Genomic DNA, 18,305 nt, shown 5'->3' on the forward strand with positions numbered 1-18,305 from the left:
GCGGGAACCAAACCTCCCGCAGGCCCGGGAACCCCCGTCCCTCCCCGGGGACTTGGCCCCCGCAGCCCCACTCCCCGACCGGCCCTTGTGCCTCTGAGGACGCAGCCATGGCTGCTCGGATCGGTTTAAAAGGGTTGGGTTTGGGTTTTTTTTTTTCTTCTATTTTTTTGAGTGGAAACTCAGGCCCTCACCCAGCGGCACCCGCCGCCCTCCTGAGGCGCGGCACGGTCCGTCCGAGGCGCCGGAGGGTCCCGCTGAGGCGCGGGAGCCCCCCGGGGTGCGGGAGGGTCCCGCTGAGGCGCGGCCGCCGCCTCCTCCCGCCCGGGCCGCGCCGTTCGCGCCCCCCCGCCGCCAGCCCCGGCCCCGCGGGCTCCCCCTGCCCGCCGGCGCGGCGCGGCAGCCGGCCGGAGGGCTCGGAGCGGGCTGCGGGAGGTGGGCAGCCGCCCGGCAGCGCTGAGAGGCGGCGGCGGGGGGTTCCCGGGGGGTGGGCAGGAGCCCCGCGTGTGAGGCTCCAGCCCCCGGTGCCGTGCCCGCCGCGGGAGGACTGCGGCCGCCCCGGGGCAGGGGCAGCGTGTTCCTGGCGCTGCTTTCCGCCCGGTTGGCGCGGGGGCGGCGGGTGCTGCGGCGTGGCGCGGCAGAAAGCGCCGAGATCCATCGCACCAGTGCCGGGACATTCGAACTGGAAACGCCCGCGGCCTTGCGAGGCCGGGTGAAGGCGAAGGCGAAGCGGAGCAGTTTTGTTTCACCGACCCTGCTGCTCTCCAGGCGATCCCAGTGCGTGCTGGGGCTGGGACATGTCCCTGGGTTTCACCCCGTTCTCGAGGCTCCAAGTCACGTTCGGTCGGCAGCTTGGGCTCGTACCTGTTTGAAATTGTTTTAAAGTAAAATAGCGGTTTTATTAGCAGCGTGTCACCCTAAATCAGTTGCAGCTTTTCAATTACTCACAGCTGGAAAACACATTGTTAGAATACTCCGGTACTTCCCTAGGGAAAGGGACACTTTGAACATCATGTCAGCTCAAATTAAAGGCATCAGGGACTCCAGAAGAACCAGATTGTTTTGGAGCTAGTGTCACAACCCAGGCAAGGAGGACGAATTCTCTGTTCCACCATTATCTTATTTACAGAATAACCTGCCTCAACCGTTTCTTCCCATTTCCAGGCACTTTGTCATCCTTCAGATGAGGAAATGTATTTTCTACCTTCTCACCTCTACCCCATTAATTATCCCAGGCAATTCAGGGGAATGCTGGTAGCAACAACCACCCGGCTCCCCCAGCTCTGGAAATGCTGGTCTGGCTGGTTACGATGGTTTGCCTGGCTGGTAGGGAAGGACACAGTGTTTTCTGAGCACTTGTGTTTTTCCTGATCTCTTTCCAAAGACCTTTTCCCTAGTTCAGTTGACAACAGCTGCTGGAAAGCTCCTCCCCGAAGGCGGGGAGAAAACATAATTGATTTTTCAGTAGTAACTGCACAACATTAAAACAAAACAGGATTGGTGCTGCCGTCAACCGCGGAAGGGTCTGGAGGAGAGAGCTGTTGGTGTGACACACCGAAGGGCTTTGCAGGATCATGGTTACCTGTCGCCTGCTTTGGTGGAGATCCAGCGCTACCTGGAAGCCGGGGCAGCCGGGTCGCTTTCTGCCTCGCGTCTGGGAGAGGTGCCAACTGCCGAGTCGTAAAGGAATCAACACAACTGCAAGGCAGGGGCAACAGGTCGGCGCGCAGGAGAAACAAGCATTGGGAGATCTGGAAATGCCTCTCGCAAGGAGAGAAACAGAGACCCTCTTTCAAGAGCAGCCCGAGACTGGGAACCAGTATTTGGAAGATGCTTTGCTTCGGAGTTACTTGAAAACGCACCTTCCTCCCAAGGTCTGGTGTGCATGTTTGTGTTTCTGGGCGTACACACTCCAGTTCTGGCTAGGTCACTGTTTAACGCTGTGAGTTGAACATTTCTCTGAGCCTTTTTGTGCCTTCGAGCGTTTAACTTGGAGGAATTTATCAACATTCTTTAAAACTTGCTTTCTTTGAATCAGTGCAGGGGTGAAAAATACTGCCAGGACGTAAAGAGAAATAGAGAGGGCTTGGATGACTCCCGTGACTGGTCTGGGTGTTGCCACAAGAGTGGTGTTTTGGGATTGTCAGTGTGGGCATTTGTTGTCCAGTCATCCAGGGAAAGAAATTTCAGAGAAAGGGGAAAAACCTGAAGTGCTTCCAAACTCTGCTGTGCAAGTCCACTTCTCGCCCGTGAGGAAGGGGGGCTTTTAAGGAAATTCCTTTCTGAAGGAACAGGGCTGTTCTCAGCTGGGTGCTCAAGAGAATGCAAAGGCCCGTGGAAGTTTGCTTATTCTCAGCACAGGTCATGGGCTTTTCTGGGTTAATTTTCAGACCAGGAAGTCTCTACAGATTGCAGGGGTGCAGAGAGGTGGGGGTCCCTGTCGTGTGTTCCCTGAGCTGGAGGTCTCTGTTCTGTGAGGTCCAGCCCTACAGGAACCCCCAGGAGGAGGTGGCTGATCTCATTGCCTGTCTTCTGCCATCACCCCAAGGACCACAACTGTTTCCCACTTTTCAAGGACCAGATTTCACAGAGCGGAACGTGTCACCTCTCTATGATTTACTCCAGCAGAAGCAATGTGATGACCCGTAAAGCCAACGGGTGAGTAGAGGGGCAGAACTCGGCTTTCAGTGATGCTCCTCCTGCCACTCTTTGTTCTCCAGCTCTATGAGAGGCCTTGCAGACCTGGGGTAGTAAGAGTGCGGTGGCAGCGTTGGGAGCTGGCTTTTGTCATAGCCATCACCAAAGACACGAGTGAGACCTCCCTAAGCACCACTGTGGCCTGCTTGCCAGAAGAGAAGACTGGGGAAAGGAGGATGCCTTGGAGCAACCATGAAGATCTTGCTCCTAAGCTGCACCTTTGGAAGAAGCATGATTCAGATCTCCTGAAGAATAAAAGGGTCAGTGCTGTCTTTCGCCAAGGCCGAGAGCTGCTCTCCACTCCTTCCCCAAAGAGACAAAGCAGCTGCAAAATCTACCAGAGCATCAGCAGCATCTCCCGTACGTTTCAGTGCTTGGTCCCGGCGGGGCAGTGTTGCCTCACCGCTGAGAGAGCTCAGTCTGCTCTCTGCTTCATGCAGCACCCGCTTGCCTGCAGCCTGAGAGCTGGCTCTCCTTGTCAACACCTTCCTCTCCAGGAGAGCAGCAACAGATAAAGCTTTGTGCGTCCCACTGAGGCAGACATCACACTGGAGGTTGGTTCCTGTTGTACTGTTCACCTGTCTTCAGTGGTGAACACAGAAATTTTTCTGGAGTGGAGCAAAAGATTTCTTTCTTTGTTTGAAGGTGATTTCTGGAGAACACAGATGAAAGCACCCACTTTTTCTGGGCACCGTTGTGAAGAGGTGTCTATTGGTCTTTGATCTCCCTGAAGATATGTCCTTTAATATAAAGGACCCTCTGTTTGCACTCTTAATGTGCAATAATTTGCACATTTCCAATATGTTCATCCCTAGGACAGATACGGGTGAATGAGACCACCCAGCAGATGCTGCCAGGTAGCAGCTTCAGCCCTGGTCCTGATGGTTTACAGATGCCCCCTCCATATCCTGGTGTACGTTTCTTGGAGTGCCCGGGCAGCTGCGTGTTACATTCAGCAGTCACAAACGCAGGACCTCCAGTTTTGTTCTTTTCCCTTGGAAATAAACACATTGACTTGGGCAACACGGTGGTTTTTAAGTCTACGTGTGGTCCGGGCATGAGCTTGGCAGTTGGGTTTGGGTTTTTTTTGAGAAAATGTGGATAAGGTGAAGGGACTGTTGTAGTTTGAGTTCACTGCAGTGTGCTGACCAAGAGGCCTGTTTGGTAAAATCTTCCTCTTTCTTCCCACAAAACACAACCAGCTAAACAGTTCAAAGGTTCTCGTGCTTCAGGGGTCAGTGAAGTCCATGAACCTTGGATTCTTAGGTTGCGCCTCTAAACCAACCTTCAGGTTGTTGTCGAGGTACGAGAAGCGTTGGAGGCATACAGCCATCCCAGCTGAGCTCCACCGAGAGCGAACGGGAGCACAGCGTGAGCTGTACCAGTTGACAGTGCGTGTTTTTGGCTTCGTTTGTGGTTTTTTTCCTGAAGGAAAAGCGGCCGGTCTGAGGATGGAGACTTCCAGAGCAGCGACTGGGCAGTGCGTGTCGGATCCTCATTCCACACGCTGAGCAATGAAAGAATCAATCATACGGGACGTAGCTCAATGAAAAGTCAATCCAGGAGGAAGCAGGGAGAGGGAGACGCAGTGTTTGTATTTCAGCAGCAGCAAATTAACGTGTTTTATAATTGCACCGTTTTGGGTACAGCAACTACGGCATTCACCTGCCTGATGGTTATATTGAGGGGGAAACCAGCATCTCTTGAGGGGGCAGAGAACAGCAAAAAATATTCCTCTGGTGAAAGAACAGTTCTGTGACCCTCATTACAGTCTTGGGTGTATCTATGCTAACGAGGGTCCAGCAGTGCTAGAGGCTGGTCCACCTGGCCCGGCTGTAATCATCTGTAAGTCAGGTTATTTAAGTCCAGGCAATTTCACGAGGCTTTGGCCACCGACAGCAAAGAGCACTTGCAGAAGGCAATTCCCGTCACCCTAAAACAGGGATCTAAGAGAGTGGGAATGAGTCACTCCTCTGCAGCTGCCCGTTTCCCTCCATTAACTACGGACAGAGTACTCCATCTGAGTCAGCCAAGCCTGGCTGAAACGAGGGCACGTGAATCCGTATCCCGGGCCATTCAGGAAGGTGGCTGCAGGGTGGAAATTTGAATTCAGACACCTTGGGTGCCAGGCTGAAGCTCAAAACGATTTCTCTGTCCCTCCTTTTCTAATCTGATAGGCAGGTAACTACTGAGCCCAGGGGAAGTTTTCCTGTACAGATGAAGGCTTTCTGGTTTTGGCAGCTCTTCCCCTGGCACGCTTCTTCGACAGTAGTTCATGGAGTGGCTGAGGTTGGAAGGACCTCTGGAGATCATCTCATCCAGCCACCTAGCTCATGTGCACCTGTGTCATTCTCAGCCCTGATACAAAAGCTCTTTTGTCGTTTGTAAAATCCAGAGGCGCTGCCAAAAGTAACTCAAAAAAATGATTTTTTGGGAAAAAAAAAGCGACAGCTGAGCACAGCTGTGCCAGCAGGGGCTAAGAGACCAGCTGTCCTCCTGCGTTGCAGGATGCATGGAAGGGCCAAGTGGCAAGAGACCACCAGCACCACAGGACAATATGGTCAGTCCTTTGCCTTTCCAGCTAGGAATGAAGCTCCTTGCCCTCCAGGGGTGTGCTGAAGGGCTCTTCTTGTCACTTCACAGGTACTCGAGGAGGTGAATCAGGAGCTGGAGAGCTTTGGAAACCGCCTGCTAACCAAGATCCAACCTCTGGGACGGGAGTGCGAGCTGAACCCCCCTGTGTTTCGGCAGTACGATGCCTGGGGGCGGCGGGTGGATCACATTGTCACCTGCTCGGCCTGGAGGAGGATCAAAGAGATCGCGGCAGAGGAGGGGCTGATTGCTGAGGCCTATGAGAGAAGATACTCCAACTGGAGGTAACTGGGGGAGAGTGGGAATGACTTGGTGCCTTCCTGGTTATTCTCAGCAAGGTATATTCAGCATCTTGTAGGACTGAACTTCGTGTTGTATAACGGGTAACCGGTGATGCGTGGACAAAAGTACACCTGCTGCTGTACCGAACAGCGGTGTCTGTCCCCCGTGATGTTCCACATGGGCAGTGATAAGCCCTAACTAATGGCCCACAGTTGATCATAATGTTCTTTGATGTCACCTTCCTGATTCTGGGGCCTGGCAGGTCCCTGCACTGCTCCAGCTTTACACGCATTAGTTGTACCACAGCTAAAGATCGGGGATTTTACTTGCAGTTTCATTGTATTCCAGCCTCTGGAGACAGACCCACAGTTCTTATTTTTAAGAACTGCACTTGATGTGCACCAGCTGGCAAGCGATGCCTTCCATCCAGCCTCGCGCTGGCACTCCCTCTGGGACTGAGAAACTCCGCTGCTCCTTTCCTCTCTTCCTGCTGCAACAGTTTTTGCCCTCTCAGAAGCGCACAGTCTGATTCTCGCCTGTTTCGGCTGGATTTTGTTCCTCTCTTCCTAGTCAAGATGTTTTATCCTCCTGCTGTCGAACTGCTGCATAACCTGCTGTGTTCACTCGTTCTCTTTCCCAGCCGTCTGCACCAGGCTGTCAAACTGTACTTATTTTCAAGCTCCTCTGGAGGTTTCAACTGTCCACTGGCCATGACTGATGGGGCAGCCAAAGTCATTGAGGTATGAGCTCAGCTGGTCTCTGAGGGCACAGCCCACGTCCTGGCAGCGCTGGTTAGAGGCTGGAGCACTGGCCAAGGATGGAGGAGCACTGATCTGCCATCTGGCTCTGGGCATGGCCCTTCCTTGCCCTGTGACTCAGCTCCACCTCCCACTGCCTTTCTCTTTCAGTTACAAAGTCTTTGTGCCCAGGCTGGCTTTTACGGTTACTTCCAACGCTGTGTACAGCAAGGCCTTTGCTGCACATGGAACCTGTGGCACTGCAGGCAGTTGGAAAGGTGATCCGTGGGTTTTTACTACGAGACAGCTCGTTTTCCTGTTCCTCTTGGGGAGTAGCAGTTAAATATATTGGGCCAGATGTAAATTGACTGAACTAGCAAGACTTTCCCAATCTGAAGATTTGGCTCTGCATCTTAGCAACGCCCTATGTCAGTGGCTATGTAGGATGCAGAGAAAAGCCAGCCCTTAAGTAGCTAGCCTTGGGCTTTTAATTCATTTTTTTTTTTTTAAAGCATAAGTTACCTCTTTCTGCAGCAATTTGGGTGCTGCTGACATGCAGCATATATGAACAAATGCTGATACCCTGGCACGTGTGCTGTTTTGAAAGCTCCAGGTGTCTAGCAGTGCAGAAATCCAAGGGGGGTAGGGATGCTCAGAGCCTTCCTTTGCAACTCAAGGCTGCACCTTCTGTCTGCACAGCACTGCATAGGAGCTGGGCAGCTTCACAGCCGCTCAGCACTACGTGCAGATGCACTGCAGTGCAGGACGCCCAGTGCCCCGCTCCGCTGCTGGCACACCGTCGGTTCTGAGCCTAGGACACACCGGTGCTACTTAAGGCAACTGTCTAATTTCATCTACTGAGTTAGGATCATCTTAGTTTCTTTTCCCTCCCCCGAAACAGGCACTGGGTGTTCCTGGATCTCTGAAAAATGCTTTTGACCATCTGACATCCCGGGACCCCAAGAAGTTCTGGACCTCTGGCCAGTGGATGACTGAGCGCAGGGGAGGCTCTGATGTTGGTACGTGTTCTGAGGTGGGAAGCAACTGCAGCAGCAGCAGGATGTGTTAGTGAGAACTGAGAAAAGGAAAGATGTAGGGAACTTATAAAGCCGGGTAGCTGGTTTAGGAAACTTCAGCAGAGGTCATCCAAATCCTCTGTATAGCTCTGCATTTTAACCAACAAAAGGCCCAACTTCTGTCCACTGATGCACGCAGGCAGGTGCAGAGCTGTGCTCCTTGCTCAGATAACACACTGATGTCTATAATCTAAACCTTGAGCAAGACAGTCAGAACCATCCCAGCTGTGACTGAGAAAGCATTCTTGGCCTTCAACTTTTAGTCCTTGGCTAATGCTAGTGATAGCGTGATGGGCCAGGAAACCTCGGAACTTCACTGTGGAGACAGAAACGTGGAAGGGGAGTCACCTGCATCTGATGAAGCTGCAGTTGGTTTCCTGGTGGAAGAAGTGAAGGGGTCAGCTGTGGAGTGAAAGATGTGCATGGCTGCCAGACTCCCGATTCCATAGCGCCTTTGCTGTTCTTGGCCATGGTAGTTCCTAAAGAAATGGAGGCATTGGATTATACCCCATGGTGCCTTCTGCTTACAAAGCAGTGCCGTTACCAGCCGTTAGTCTGGAGCAATTGCTGGAAAGGCTCAGAGTTAAACAGAGCGTATTTCCTTTCTAGTACTTAACTCTGGCTGCATCTCTTATCCAATGAAAGAGATTAGCAGCTAATCCATGCTCCGTCCTGACAGCAAGAAGTGACTTAAAAGAGCTGCTGCTTAAACTGAAAATCAGCATTGATTGATACAGAAGTTCCCAGAAAGCCGAGATGATCTTCTCCTTTCTTACAGCTAACGGCACCGAGACAGTGGCCAGGAAGCAGCCAGATGGTACATATCGTCTCTATGGGTTTAAATGGTTTACATCAGCTGCTGATTCTGATGTGGCATTAACCCTGGCCAGGGTGGCAGATGCTGAAGGACGAGTAGAAGAGGTCTGTTTGATGGTGGAACCAGGTGAAGGAGCAGAGGCATTCTTTTTCTTCCTTGTTTCGTTGGAATTAAATCCTCTTTGCATGCCTTTCAATGGTCCCAGGGTTCCAGCGGCCTGTCCCTGTTCTTCCTGAAGGTTCGAGACGAGGAGGGGAAGCTGAACAGCATCCAGGTGCAAAGGCTGAAAGACAAGTTGGGCACGCGGCAGATGGCAACGGCAGAGCTATGGCTAGATGGAGCTACAGCAGAGCTAGTACGTGAGGGTTCACCTTCCTCTTGGGCCTGGGCTGGCGCGGCACGGCACGGCAGGCCGCTCACGGAGGTTTCGGCAGTGATACAAACTGGAAAAGTTCCTCTCTTCCACCTCTGAGGCCGGCTGTTCACTTCGCAGAACGCTTCACCAACGGGGCTGTGCGTGGGACAGAGCTGAGGAGAGCTCAGGAAAAGACGGGAGGGGAGAAAACCAAAACAGGTCATTTTAGGCTGGTCGTGTCCCTAATCCAGTTGCACTGACCCAGCTGAGGGACAGTTGTGTGTAGCACACGGGCAGGAACAAGCAGCAGGGACCAGAACTGATGATGCTGACGTAGTCTCCAAAGCCACCTCTCTGGTCATGCCACAGACTTGGCTAAAATGAGACATCCATATTTTAAAGCAAGTGGACCTTCGTGGTGCCTGAGGACAGACAGACGGAGCGGACAGCCTGTATCTGTCTGTTGACACAACTTTCACTGAGATATGCATCCGTTTCCAAGGCTGTGTGAAGCTGACATCAGCCTTTGTGCCTTGATGCTTTCAGATCTCTGCAGAGGGTCGTGGAGTGGCGTCCATCTCCAACATGCTGAACATAAGTCGGATCCACAACATCATTGGTGCAGTAGCTTCCATGAGAAGGTGAAGGCAGCATGGATCACCCCAGAGCTGAAGGAGCAGCTTGTCAGGACAAAGGGACTTTGCAATGCTCAGCATTGCAGCTGATTGACATCTAATGCTTTCGCAGGCACAGGTCTGGAGGCCAGCAGTGCTGGAGAAGGTTGGCCTGGGGGTGGGTGACCTAGGCTGGTGTGCTACAGCTAAGCAGGGTTCTTCCGGTGGGGGTGGCTGGAAGGGAAAGCTCAGCAGTGGAAGGTTGCTGGTCTAACTGCTTTCCCTGGCTGTATTCTCTCTAGGATGATCAGTCTGAGCAGGGAGTACGCCCGTAGGCGGGTTGCCTTTGGGAAGCTCCTCAAGGACCATCCCCTACACATGCAGACAATAGCCCGAATGGAGGTAAGGCTTGCAAGGTGAGGGAGAGGGAAAGCGGTCAACATCTGTCAAACATAATTTCAGGCTCCAGCATCTCTTAGCCTGTGGCCAGAACTCCACCTCTGAAAGAAAGGCCAGATCCTATATAGTCCCACTGCACATCATTATGCACAGAGGCTACAGAGCTCCATATCCTGATGCTGCCCAAATCACAACTTGCCAGGGAAGTAAGTTTCTCTGCAAGAAATCTGCCAAAGACATTGCAGATGCTGGTGCTCAGAGCTTGACCATCAGATATGTGGTCTCGTGTCCCTCACCTTTGGAAAGGATGTGGATTTGTGACCTGGATGCCTGACAGGGGCTTTGATAAGGCTGTGAGTCAGCCTGATGAAATGGCTCTGCCCCTTTCCTCCTACTGGATTGCAGCATCCAGGAGAGGCACCTCCAGACAACCTTGAATGTTTCAGGCTTTGTGTCTCGGCTGGTCAGTGGTCTTTGTCTCTGAAGCTGTGGGTCTCTCCGGGCAGGGCTGGCATTTTGCCCAGGCCTGAGAATTGTGCATCCCTTCGAGAGCCTGGTGGCACTTCAGCAGACCAGGCTGGAATCAGCCGGAGCCACAGACCCTCGCCAGCCAAGCTGCCCGCTTCTCTGCTTGCAGGTGCAGACACGAGGGGCGTTTCTTCTGCTCATGGAGATCGTTCGCCTGCTTGGACTTGTAGAAACCGACATGGCAAGTGAGCAAGACCAGCTTCTGCTGAGACTGCTGATACCAGTGGCCAAACTGTACACTGGGAAGCAGGTAAGAACAACTGGTTTGATTAGCCCGGAGTGGGGCTGTGTGGCACGTTAGCGACCGCCCAGCTGGAAAGAAGAGTGATGAACAGTGCCAACAGGAAGGGCAGCGATAGCAGGGGGCACTGGCAGGGATCTGTAGCTGCAGGGCCTGCAGCAGTTATTGCTCTGCACCAAGGCTGGACTTTGGGGGGAGGAGGCTTGTCCCTTTGCTCTCAAGGCCACTGATGAGCCGTCTGATCTGAACAGAGCTGGCACTGTCTGTGAAGCACTCCGCGTGCCACGGGGGATTGCTGCTGAGGCTGCCCCAAGACCAAGGTGGGGCACTGAGCCCCAGGGAATATCTTTCCTCTAGTTATGAATAAATAGAAGAGAAGGTGTTAACGGCTTAGCATTAGCCTTAGCTTCAGGAGTCTGTCCCTCTTCTCATTGCCCTCAACTTAAATACCCAGAAGCTCACACACCATAGGTGAGTAAAGTCTCTCCTGGCCTAGAGATGCGTACTCCCATGTACCAAGCAAACCCCAGCTCTGTCCTTACCTAGAGAGGACTGTATTGAGATCAGACTCTCCCTGGATCTTCTCCCAAGGTCTGACTGCTCCTGCAGGTCCTCTCTCAGTGTTGCTCAGTCTTTGTACCCCGGGCTGTGCCTCCTGCGTATAACGAGCAACTTGCCTCAGCAAATCAGCAGGATCCAGTCAGCCCCATCCCAGCAGGAAGTGCTGTGTGAAGTTAGAGGTTTCTGGCCGCTCTTTCCCCTTGTGCAACGTGGATCATGTCATGATCTGACATGATCATGAGTTCTGCATTTTGCAGGCTTCTGCTGTCGTCATTGAGGCAATGGAGAGTTTTGGAGGACAAGGTTACATGGAGGATACAGGCTTGCCAGTCATAGTCCGCGATGCTCTGGTAAGAAAGCAGCAGGAGAAGCAGAAGCAGCTCCCGTGCGTCACCTAGTCCTGTGCACAGTGCTCCATGATTCCCTGCTGAAGGGAAAACACAGTCCTCCCCAGGCTCGCTCCAGGCACAGCAGCTCTTTCCTTGTTGCCTTCCTGCTGAGCCCAGTCATCACCGGGGAGGGGACATGACTTGTTCGTGGTGCTGGGGTTGTTTCCTAGCTCAGTAACGGAGCTGCGCTCCCAGCTCTCATCCCCACTGCTCCTTTCCACTTGTGGTGAGGCAAGGCATCTCCGGGGATTTCCTTGATATCCCTTAGCTCTGCCCCGTGTCTTTGTTTCCTCATGTTCCCCTTCCTTTATTGCAGTCACTCCAAAGGGCTCCTTCGTGCTCTTCCATGGTCTCTTCTGCCCCACAGGTGCTGTCCATATGGGAAGGAACAACAAATATCCTGTCACTTGACGTCCTGCGATCCCTCACCAAGAGTCAAAGACAGGTGATGGCTGTGTTCTTCTCCACAGTGCAGGTGAGCCCGGTCAGCCTGATTTGCCCACCTTGGCTGAGCCTTATTTGGTGTTAATGTTCCTCGCTGAGACTGGTAGGGAATGTGGCCAAACAAAGCTTCAGACAAGTGTTCAGAAGGTGTCTTACAATTCTGCTCTTTAAATAGCACTTACAAAAGCAGAACGCAGGCAGCGCTCACTTTGGGACCCTTGTGTGCTGCAGAAAACTTGCAGATACTTTCATCTCAGCAGTGAAGAGTTTTGCAGTGTCAGAGTTCCTCACGACAGGTACCAGCAGAAGTGTATTTCCAATGTGAGTCACCTTCCTGAATCCAAAATAATGTCATGGGTTTGTTTCTTAACTGGAAAAACACCACAAGACTGCAGAATATTAAACCTTCAGTAGGGCTACCTACTGCATTATGGCTTTCTATTTTTATTCCCTCTGAAAAGATGGAAAGAGCCAGAGGAATTCCATTGCTGCCTCTTTAGATTTACACTTCTCTGGCTTTACCTACAGGCTGCTCTTGTAAAGGTGCTGAGATGACAGGCAGTCACGAATAGCTCAAAGCAGCTCAGAATTTCTTGGAGGTACATGAGCATCAGCTTGATATGTCCTGTAAAGGCTGAGAGGAACCAGCCTGCAAGGCACGATGAGCCTATCAGAGGGTATTCCCTCAGAGATTAGATTACTAATCCAGCTAGAACAATCCAGATTGCATTAGCACAGATACAGAGTGCTGGATTTGACCACGTGTAGCCCTCACTTTCTCATCCAGACCCCACGAGAAGGGAGAGGTCTGGGTCACTGCACTCCCTGCACCACTGACAACTGGGTAGGTCTGTTAAAAGCACGCGAGCAAGAGTGGGGCTCCTTCTCACCAGGGGCTGCAGCTGGCAACTTGTGTTCCGTGCCAAACCCCCAGCTCGGCTGCATTCTGTGCACAGCACCTCTCTGACCCCTAGAGACGAGCATCTTCTTGCCGTCCCCTCATACAGCTTTTGAAAAAGGGAAAAAAGACCTCAGACAATTTGACTACCAAACGAGAAACCCAAATCTGCTTGTAAGCAGGACTGAGTGCACCAGCTGGTCCAGCTGGTGATAAAAAGCAGTTTAGCCTGACACTGAAGGTAACAGAGTGGAGAAGGAAAGGAGCGGGTGGTAGGCTCCGAAAATAACCTGGGGAGGAGCTGGCCTGCTCGTTTGAACGAACACCCCGCGAAGGTGCCGAGCTGCAGTCCTGGGAGCCCCTCACTGGTGTAGCTGGGAGGGGCCCTTCATCTTCTTAACGGCTGGATAATCAGAGCAGCATTAGAGAACACAGCGACGTGATTCCGAGCAGGTGCCCACCCAGCAGTGACACCACGTTAATTTATGAATTAACGAGCTCATCACTGCTCTCGCACTCCCACAAATCAGGGCGTATGTGAGGCTGGAGGGTGAGCCAGTGAGCGCTGGCTTTAAAGTAAGGCTTTCACATCAATTCCAGGATTTGGAAGTCTGCAGTTTGCGTCGCACTGAGGCTGCCTCCGTGTCCACGGAGCGTGGCAACGGAGTGGCTGGAAGGGGCTGGGCTGGGAGCGCAGCGTGGATGCACTGATTGTGGATATAACAGATCATACTCACCAAATGGAACCTGGACGTGTCGGAAAGCTTTTCCCTTATGCCTCGGGCAGCCAGGCACTGGAAAGGCAGACCGGGAGGTATTTCTGCAGAGTGCAGGAATGGGCACTGGGCAGGAATGTGCTGAGTTTCTACAGCAGAATCAGGGTTTCACTCAAAGGTGATAAACAACCTCTTTTGGAGCTCCACGTGTCCCAATTCTTTTGGCCTCTGGGAGTCTGGCTTATTTGGAAACATCCTTCCCATTCCTGTCTAGTGAGGAAATGTTTAGGATCTCAGTTTGCAGGATTTGTGCCCAATGCCACTTCGTTAGTAGGGCACAGCACTTTGTTCTCCGAAGGTCACACCTCAGGGTAACCCCCCCTCCGCCCCCACTGCCACCTACTTTTGCGTCCATCCCGTGTCACTCGCCGCTACTGATGGTGGGACACCCGGCGCTGACGGTGCTATGATCTAGGAGCAGGAACCCAATGTCGTAATTATTCTCAGGAAAAGGGAAATACACAGAACTTCCTCATCCTTGTGCAACGTGATTATGGGAAGCTGAATTTTTTGGGGTTTTGATACAAAGGCAAGTTTGTTACAAACCCCCCCTGTCCAGAGGTAATCGGTCTGCAAAGTTTTGGGAGAGCAGTGGTGAGAAGAGGGAGGGGGAGAGGCAGCCCTGGATTCCAGCTCAGCCGTGGTGGGAGTTTCAGGTGGATCCTGCACGGGGCCAGTCGCTTCATGTTACACTAAAAATTTATTAGCTGGAATTTTGAGCCAGAGCATGGGGCGTACTTTGGAATTCAATGACAATCTGAAAAGTGACTCTAAAATAGCACCAGGGAATTACTTGTTTATTGTGATTCAGTCACGTTGGGTTAAACTGGTCGCAGCACAGTTGTGTTTCTGGAGGCCAGTCCCGGTGCAGAGCTCAGAATCAACTGCCTTAAGCAGCCAGAGCGACTGTGCGGGGCTGGAACTCTGGCTGCGAATCGAACACACAATCTCAGACACGTGGTAAGTGTTTTTTCACACCACAACCACAATTTTAACACAGCAGGAAATAAATCTAGGTTATTGAAGCGAGACTACGTGCCTGCTTGAAACACGAACGAGAGACTTGTGCTTCCAGCCCTGTTTGGGATGTTCTCCCTGGTGCTGTATTTTTAAATAATCATGATTATTTTTTAAGTAAAAACCGTTCTGACAGACTTGCTTGTTGCTAGTTAGAGCCAACAAACAAGTGGCATCTTAAAATTCCTCAGTAAAAACCAAAGGAATCAGGAACATCAGAGCTCCAAAGCTCCTTGGCTCTCTGATGGTTTCAGTCAGACAAGAACCGTCCCCCTGGCACAGTGATGCCGTGTGCCAGTGCCCCCCCCCAGTGCCACCCCACGGGAACTGGAGCAGGTAACATGCAGGGGAGAAAACAGGAGCTGCCTCTGCCTCCAGCATCGTCCCTGCAGCAGCTCTCCGGCGTCTCACTCCCAAATGCAGGGGAGGACGTGGAAAAACCCAGCTACATCTTCCAGAAGATTCAGTGCTTTTGGTTAGGAAAAGAATGAGCGTAATCCGAAAAAAAAAAAAAGTGTAAATTATTGGAGAGCAGAAAGAATACAATGTCTTTTTTCTTTTTCCTAAGGTTAAAATGTTAAAATGGTGCTTTCATATTCCAGATTCATATTCCCAGGTCTTTAAACCGTCAGCAGCCAGGCAGCGCAGGACGTGGCTGTTTGCACCACGGAAGCGCGTATGTCATCCCCGCGCTTGGCCCGGGTGACGCTGGCGCCCACCCAAGCTGCTGGGAACATCTTTGTGCCTTTGGGCTCTTTGACCCTTGCTAGCAACCAGCTCCGAGCTACTTTTGAAACATCTTATTGGCATTCTGTGGGCACGGAGCGTTCTTTGGACTTTACCTCGGCACTGGCCCTGACCGCTTCAACGCACGCTGCTGGTGTTTGTGCCGCTTCGCCCAGAGCGCGGAACGGCCTCCATGGAGGATCGTGTTTTGTATTAAGCTCACTGTGAGCCGGCACCGTGCGCTGGCAGCCCAGAAAGCCAACCGTGTCCTGGGCTGCATCCAGAGCAGCGTGGGCAGCAGGGCAAGGGGGGGATTCTGCCCCCTGCTCTGCTCTCCTGAGACCCCACCTGGAATACTGTGTTCAGCTCTGGGGTCCCCAACATTAGAAGGACATGGAGCTGTTGGAGTGAGTCTAGAGGAGGCCACAGAGATGATCCAAGGGCTGGAGCACCTCTGCTATGGAGACAGGCTGAGAGAGTTGGGGCTGTTCAGCCTGGAGAAGAGAAGGCTGCGGGGAGATCTTCCAGTACCTAAAGGGACTACAAGAAAGCTGGAGAGGGGCTTTGGACAAGGGTGTGTAGTGACAGGAAACGGGGCAATGGCTTTGAACTGAAAGAGGGGAGATTTAGATTAGAGATAAGGAAGAAATTCTTCCCTCTGAGGGTGGTGAGGTGCTGGACCAGGTTGCCCAGAGAAGTTGTGGCTGCCCCATCCCTGGAAGTGTTCAAGGCCAGGTTGGATGGGGCTTTGGGCAACCTGGTGCAGTGGAAGGTGTCCCTGCCCATGGCAGGGGGGCTGGAACCAGATGGTCTTGAAGGTCCCTTCCAACCCAAACCGTTTGATGACTCCATGATAACAGAAAACACGGCACTGGTGAGGCAGGAGGTGTCAGGCACAGACATCCTGCAGGAAAAAAAGCTGCGTTCGGCTCGTGCAGCCCAGAGTCCCACCGTGCAAGTGAGCTGGATTTTCCGTGCTAGCGAGGGGAACCGCGTGACCACATGAGCCCTGACAGCCTCCAAACCGTAAAAAATCAGCTCTGCGCAGCAGGTACTGACAGGTTTGGCTTCATCAAAAGCCTGCAAAGGAGACTAATGAATGAAAAGCACCTCCTTCCGATTGGAATCCCTCGGTTCCACTGCAGAGCCAGCTCCGAGTTCCGTAAAGGCGTTACTGCGGCACACCAGGCTCCTGCCCAGCCCGCAGATGGCGGCGGGGCCGGTGCCAAACGCCGGCAGCGCAGGTGGGTGCCTGGGGTGGCCGGTCGCAGCCTCCTTGGGTGGGATGCAGAGGCTGGGGGTTGGCGACGGGCGTGGGGGTGAGAGCTGACCGCTCCTGTGCTGTGTGGCTTCAGGGGGAGCGAGCTGTCACCCCAGCCTGGCACCTCTGTGCAGGGCCACCCCAGCCTGGCACCTCCATGCAGGGCCACCATGCAGGGCCACCCCAGCCTGGCACCTCCATGCAGGGCCACCCCAGCCTGGCAGCTCCGTGCAGGGCCACCCCGGCCTGGCAGCTCTGTACAGGAACATGTTCTTCTCGTTCCATCCCTCCTAAGAGGGACTCAGAAGGGAAACGCAGACGAAAGGCCACCTCTGCTGGTTGCGTCCAGGCAGCCATGCGAATGCCATGCCCAAAGAACAACTGTTTTAGTTAGAGCAGCTATTTTCTAACTCCCTCGGCAGAGCATCGCTTGTGCTCACACAGGATATTTGGGACCTGGAGAAACAGCAGCTTCGCTTGACCAGGGAGAGCTTTTAGGTGGTGCTTTTAGGCAGGTAAAGGCCTGATGCTCATCGGAAGAGAGGCAGCCCTGCTCCTGGGGCCTTTCCCACTGACACGACTTGAAGAGAAAAGCTCCTTTAAATCTGAATTGTCCTGCCTGGACACAGCTCCAGCATCTTCGTGGAAGTAAAAACGTTAAACCAGGAGAATTAGAACCTGATACAGGTATGCAATTAGAAAGAACTGAGGGTGTGATCTTGTCCCCATGCGTGGCTGGAAAAGCCAGCATGGAAACAGCCAACGCACTGGGTCTGGGTCCCAGGAATTCTCCATCCTTGTCAAGACTCTGATGTCCCCTTTCCCGCTGCTGCACGGTGCTCCGGCCGCTCCACCTACAGCTGGGCGAGTTACAGCCCCCTCCATTTAAGCTTTCTGTTAGCAGCTGCTGAGCGTGCTCAGGATTGCAACAGCCTCGTTTCCCTGCAGAAGGCAAATACGTTGGAATTTTTCCTGTCATTGTTTTCTTTGCAGAAAAAACTGGAGCTGGCTTCGAGCACTGCGCAACTGGAACCCGCCGCGAAGCGAACGCGCGATGCCATCAGCAGTCTCACGCGGTTCATGCAAGCGGCTGGTCCAAAGGGGGCGGTGACCATGGAGCTGGCAGCAAGAGACTTCTCCTACACCCTGGCGAGGATCTATGCAGGTAGTGGGGAAAGACAGAAACGATGGATTTCGGACCAGGCCAGGGCTCGGGATCAGCCCTGGAACAGCCTGGTTTCACACCTTCCGGCCAAAGGGCGGAGTTCTAAAGAACGCTCAGCCCTACCGTCTCCCAGAGGGAGGCAGCTCAGCCCGGCAAGCGCTGCTGAGAAGTAGCCACCACCCACTTTTCACAAGCCCTTGTCTTGGCCAGAGCCCGGGAACACTCACGTCTCCTACTCTTCCGCAGGAGCTCTTTTGATTGAACACGCAGCTCGGCCCGATGCTTCCTCCGCAGACGTCTCGGCTGCTCGAAGGTGAGCAAAAACCTCCTCGAGCCCTCACCCTTGCAGAGGGTTTCTTGTGCAATGGGGCAGGCTTTGCTCTGCTCCTCTGAGCAATCTGACCCCCCGCCGTGGTGAGCCCCAAGTATCGTGTCATCGTAGAGACAAACAGCATTCTGGGTTGGTTGCTGTCAGGGTCGTGGCTCTTCCCTGCCACTGGGAACCTCCGTTCGATGAGAGGGATCCAAACTGGGCAGACCTCAAGTTGAAACGAGCGCCATCCGCATTACCGGGGCTCGGGCGAACTCTTTGCCTTCTCCGTTCAGGTGGTGCAACCAGGAGCTGTGCCCCGTGGCCACCGAGTGCGAGAACAGCAGCTACGAGGCGGAGGAAGCGCTCGCGGACGGCGCGCTGGTGTACGAGGGCAGCCCGGCCCGTGGCGGCCGGCTCTGA

General features: G+C 53.3%; 1 protein-coding gene across 1 annotated transcript; it reads left to right on the plus strand.

The window, feature by feature from the left end:
* Positions 1–1,571: 1,571 nt before the first annotated feature.
* On the plus strand, positions 1,572–18,305 carry LOC104373665 (acyl-CoA dehydrogenase family member 11). Its single transcript, XM_086623629.1, has 14 exons — positions 1,572–1,871; positions 5,338–5,570; positions 6,209–6,308; positions 7,207–7,324; positions 8,160–8,302; positions 8,404–8,553; positions 9,100–9,194; positions 9,470–9,569; positions 10,204–10,344; positions 11,154–11,246; positions 11,653–11,760; positions 17,401–17,572; positions 17,819–17,885; positions 18,179–18,305. Exons 1-14 carry the CDS (start codon positions 1,572–1,574, stop codon positions 18,303–18,305), a joined length of 1,947 nt encoding a protein of 648 aa, XP_086479755.1.

Source organism: Tauraco erythrolophus, chromosome 19 (genome assembly GCF_009769465.1).
Source record: "Tauraco erythrolophus isolate bTauEry1 chromosome 19, bTauEry1.pri, whole genome shotgun sequence".
Taxonomy (NCBI): Eukaryota; Metazoa; Chordata; class Aves; order Musophagiformes; family Musophagidae; genus Tauraco; species Tauraco erythrolophus.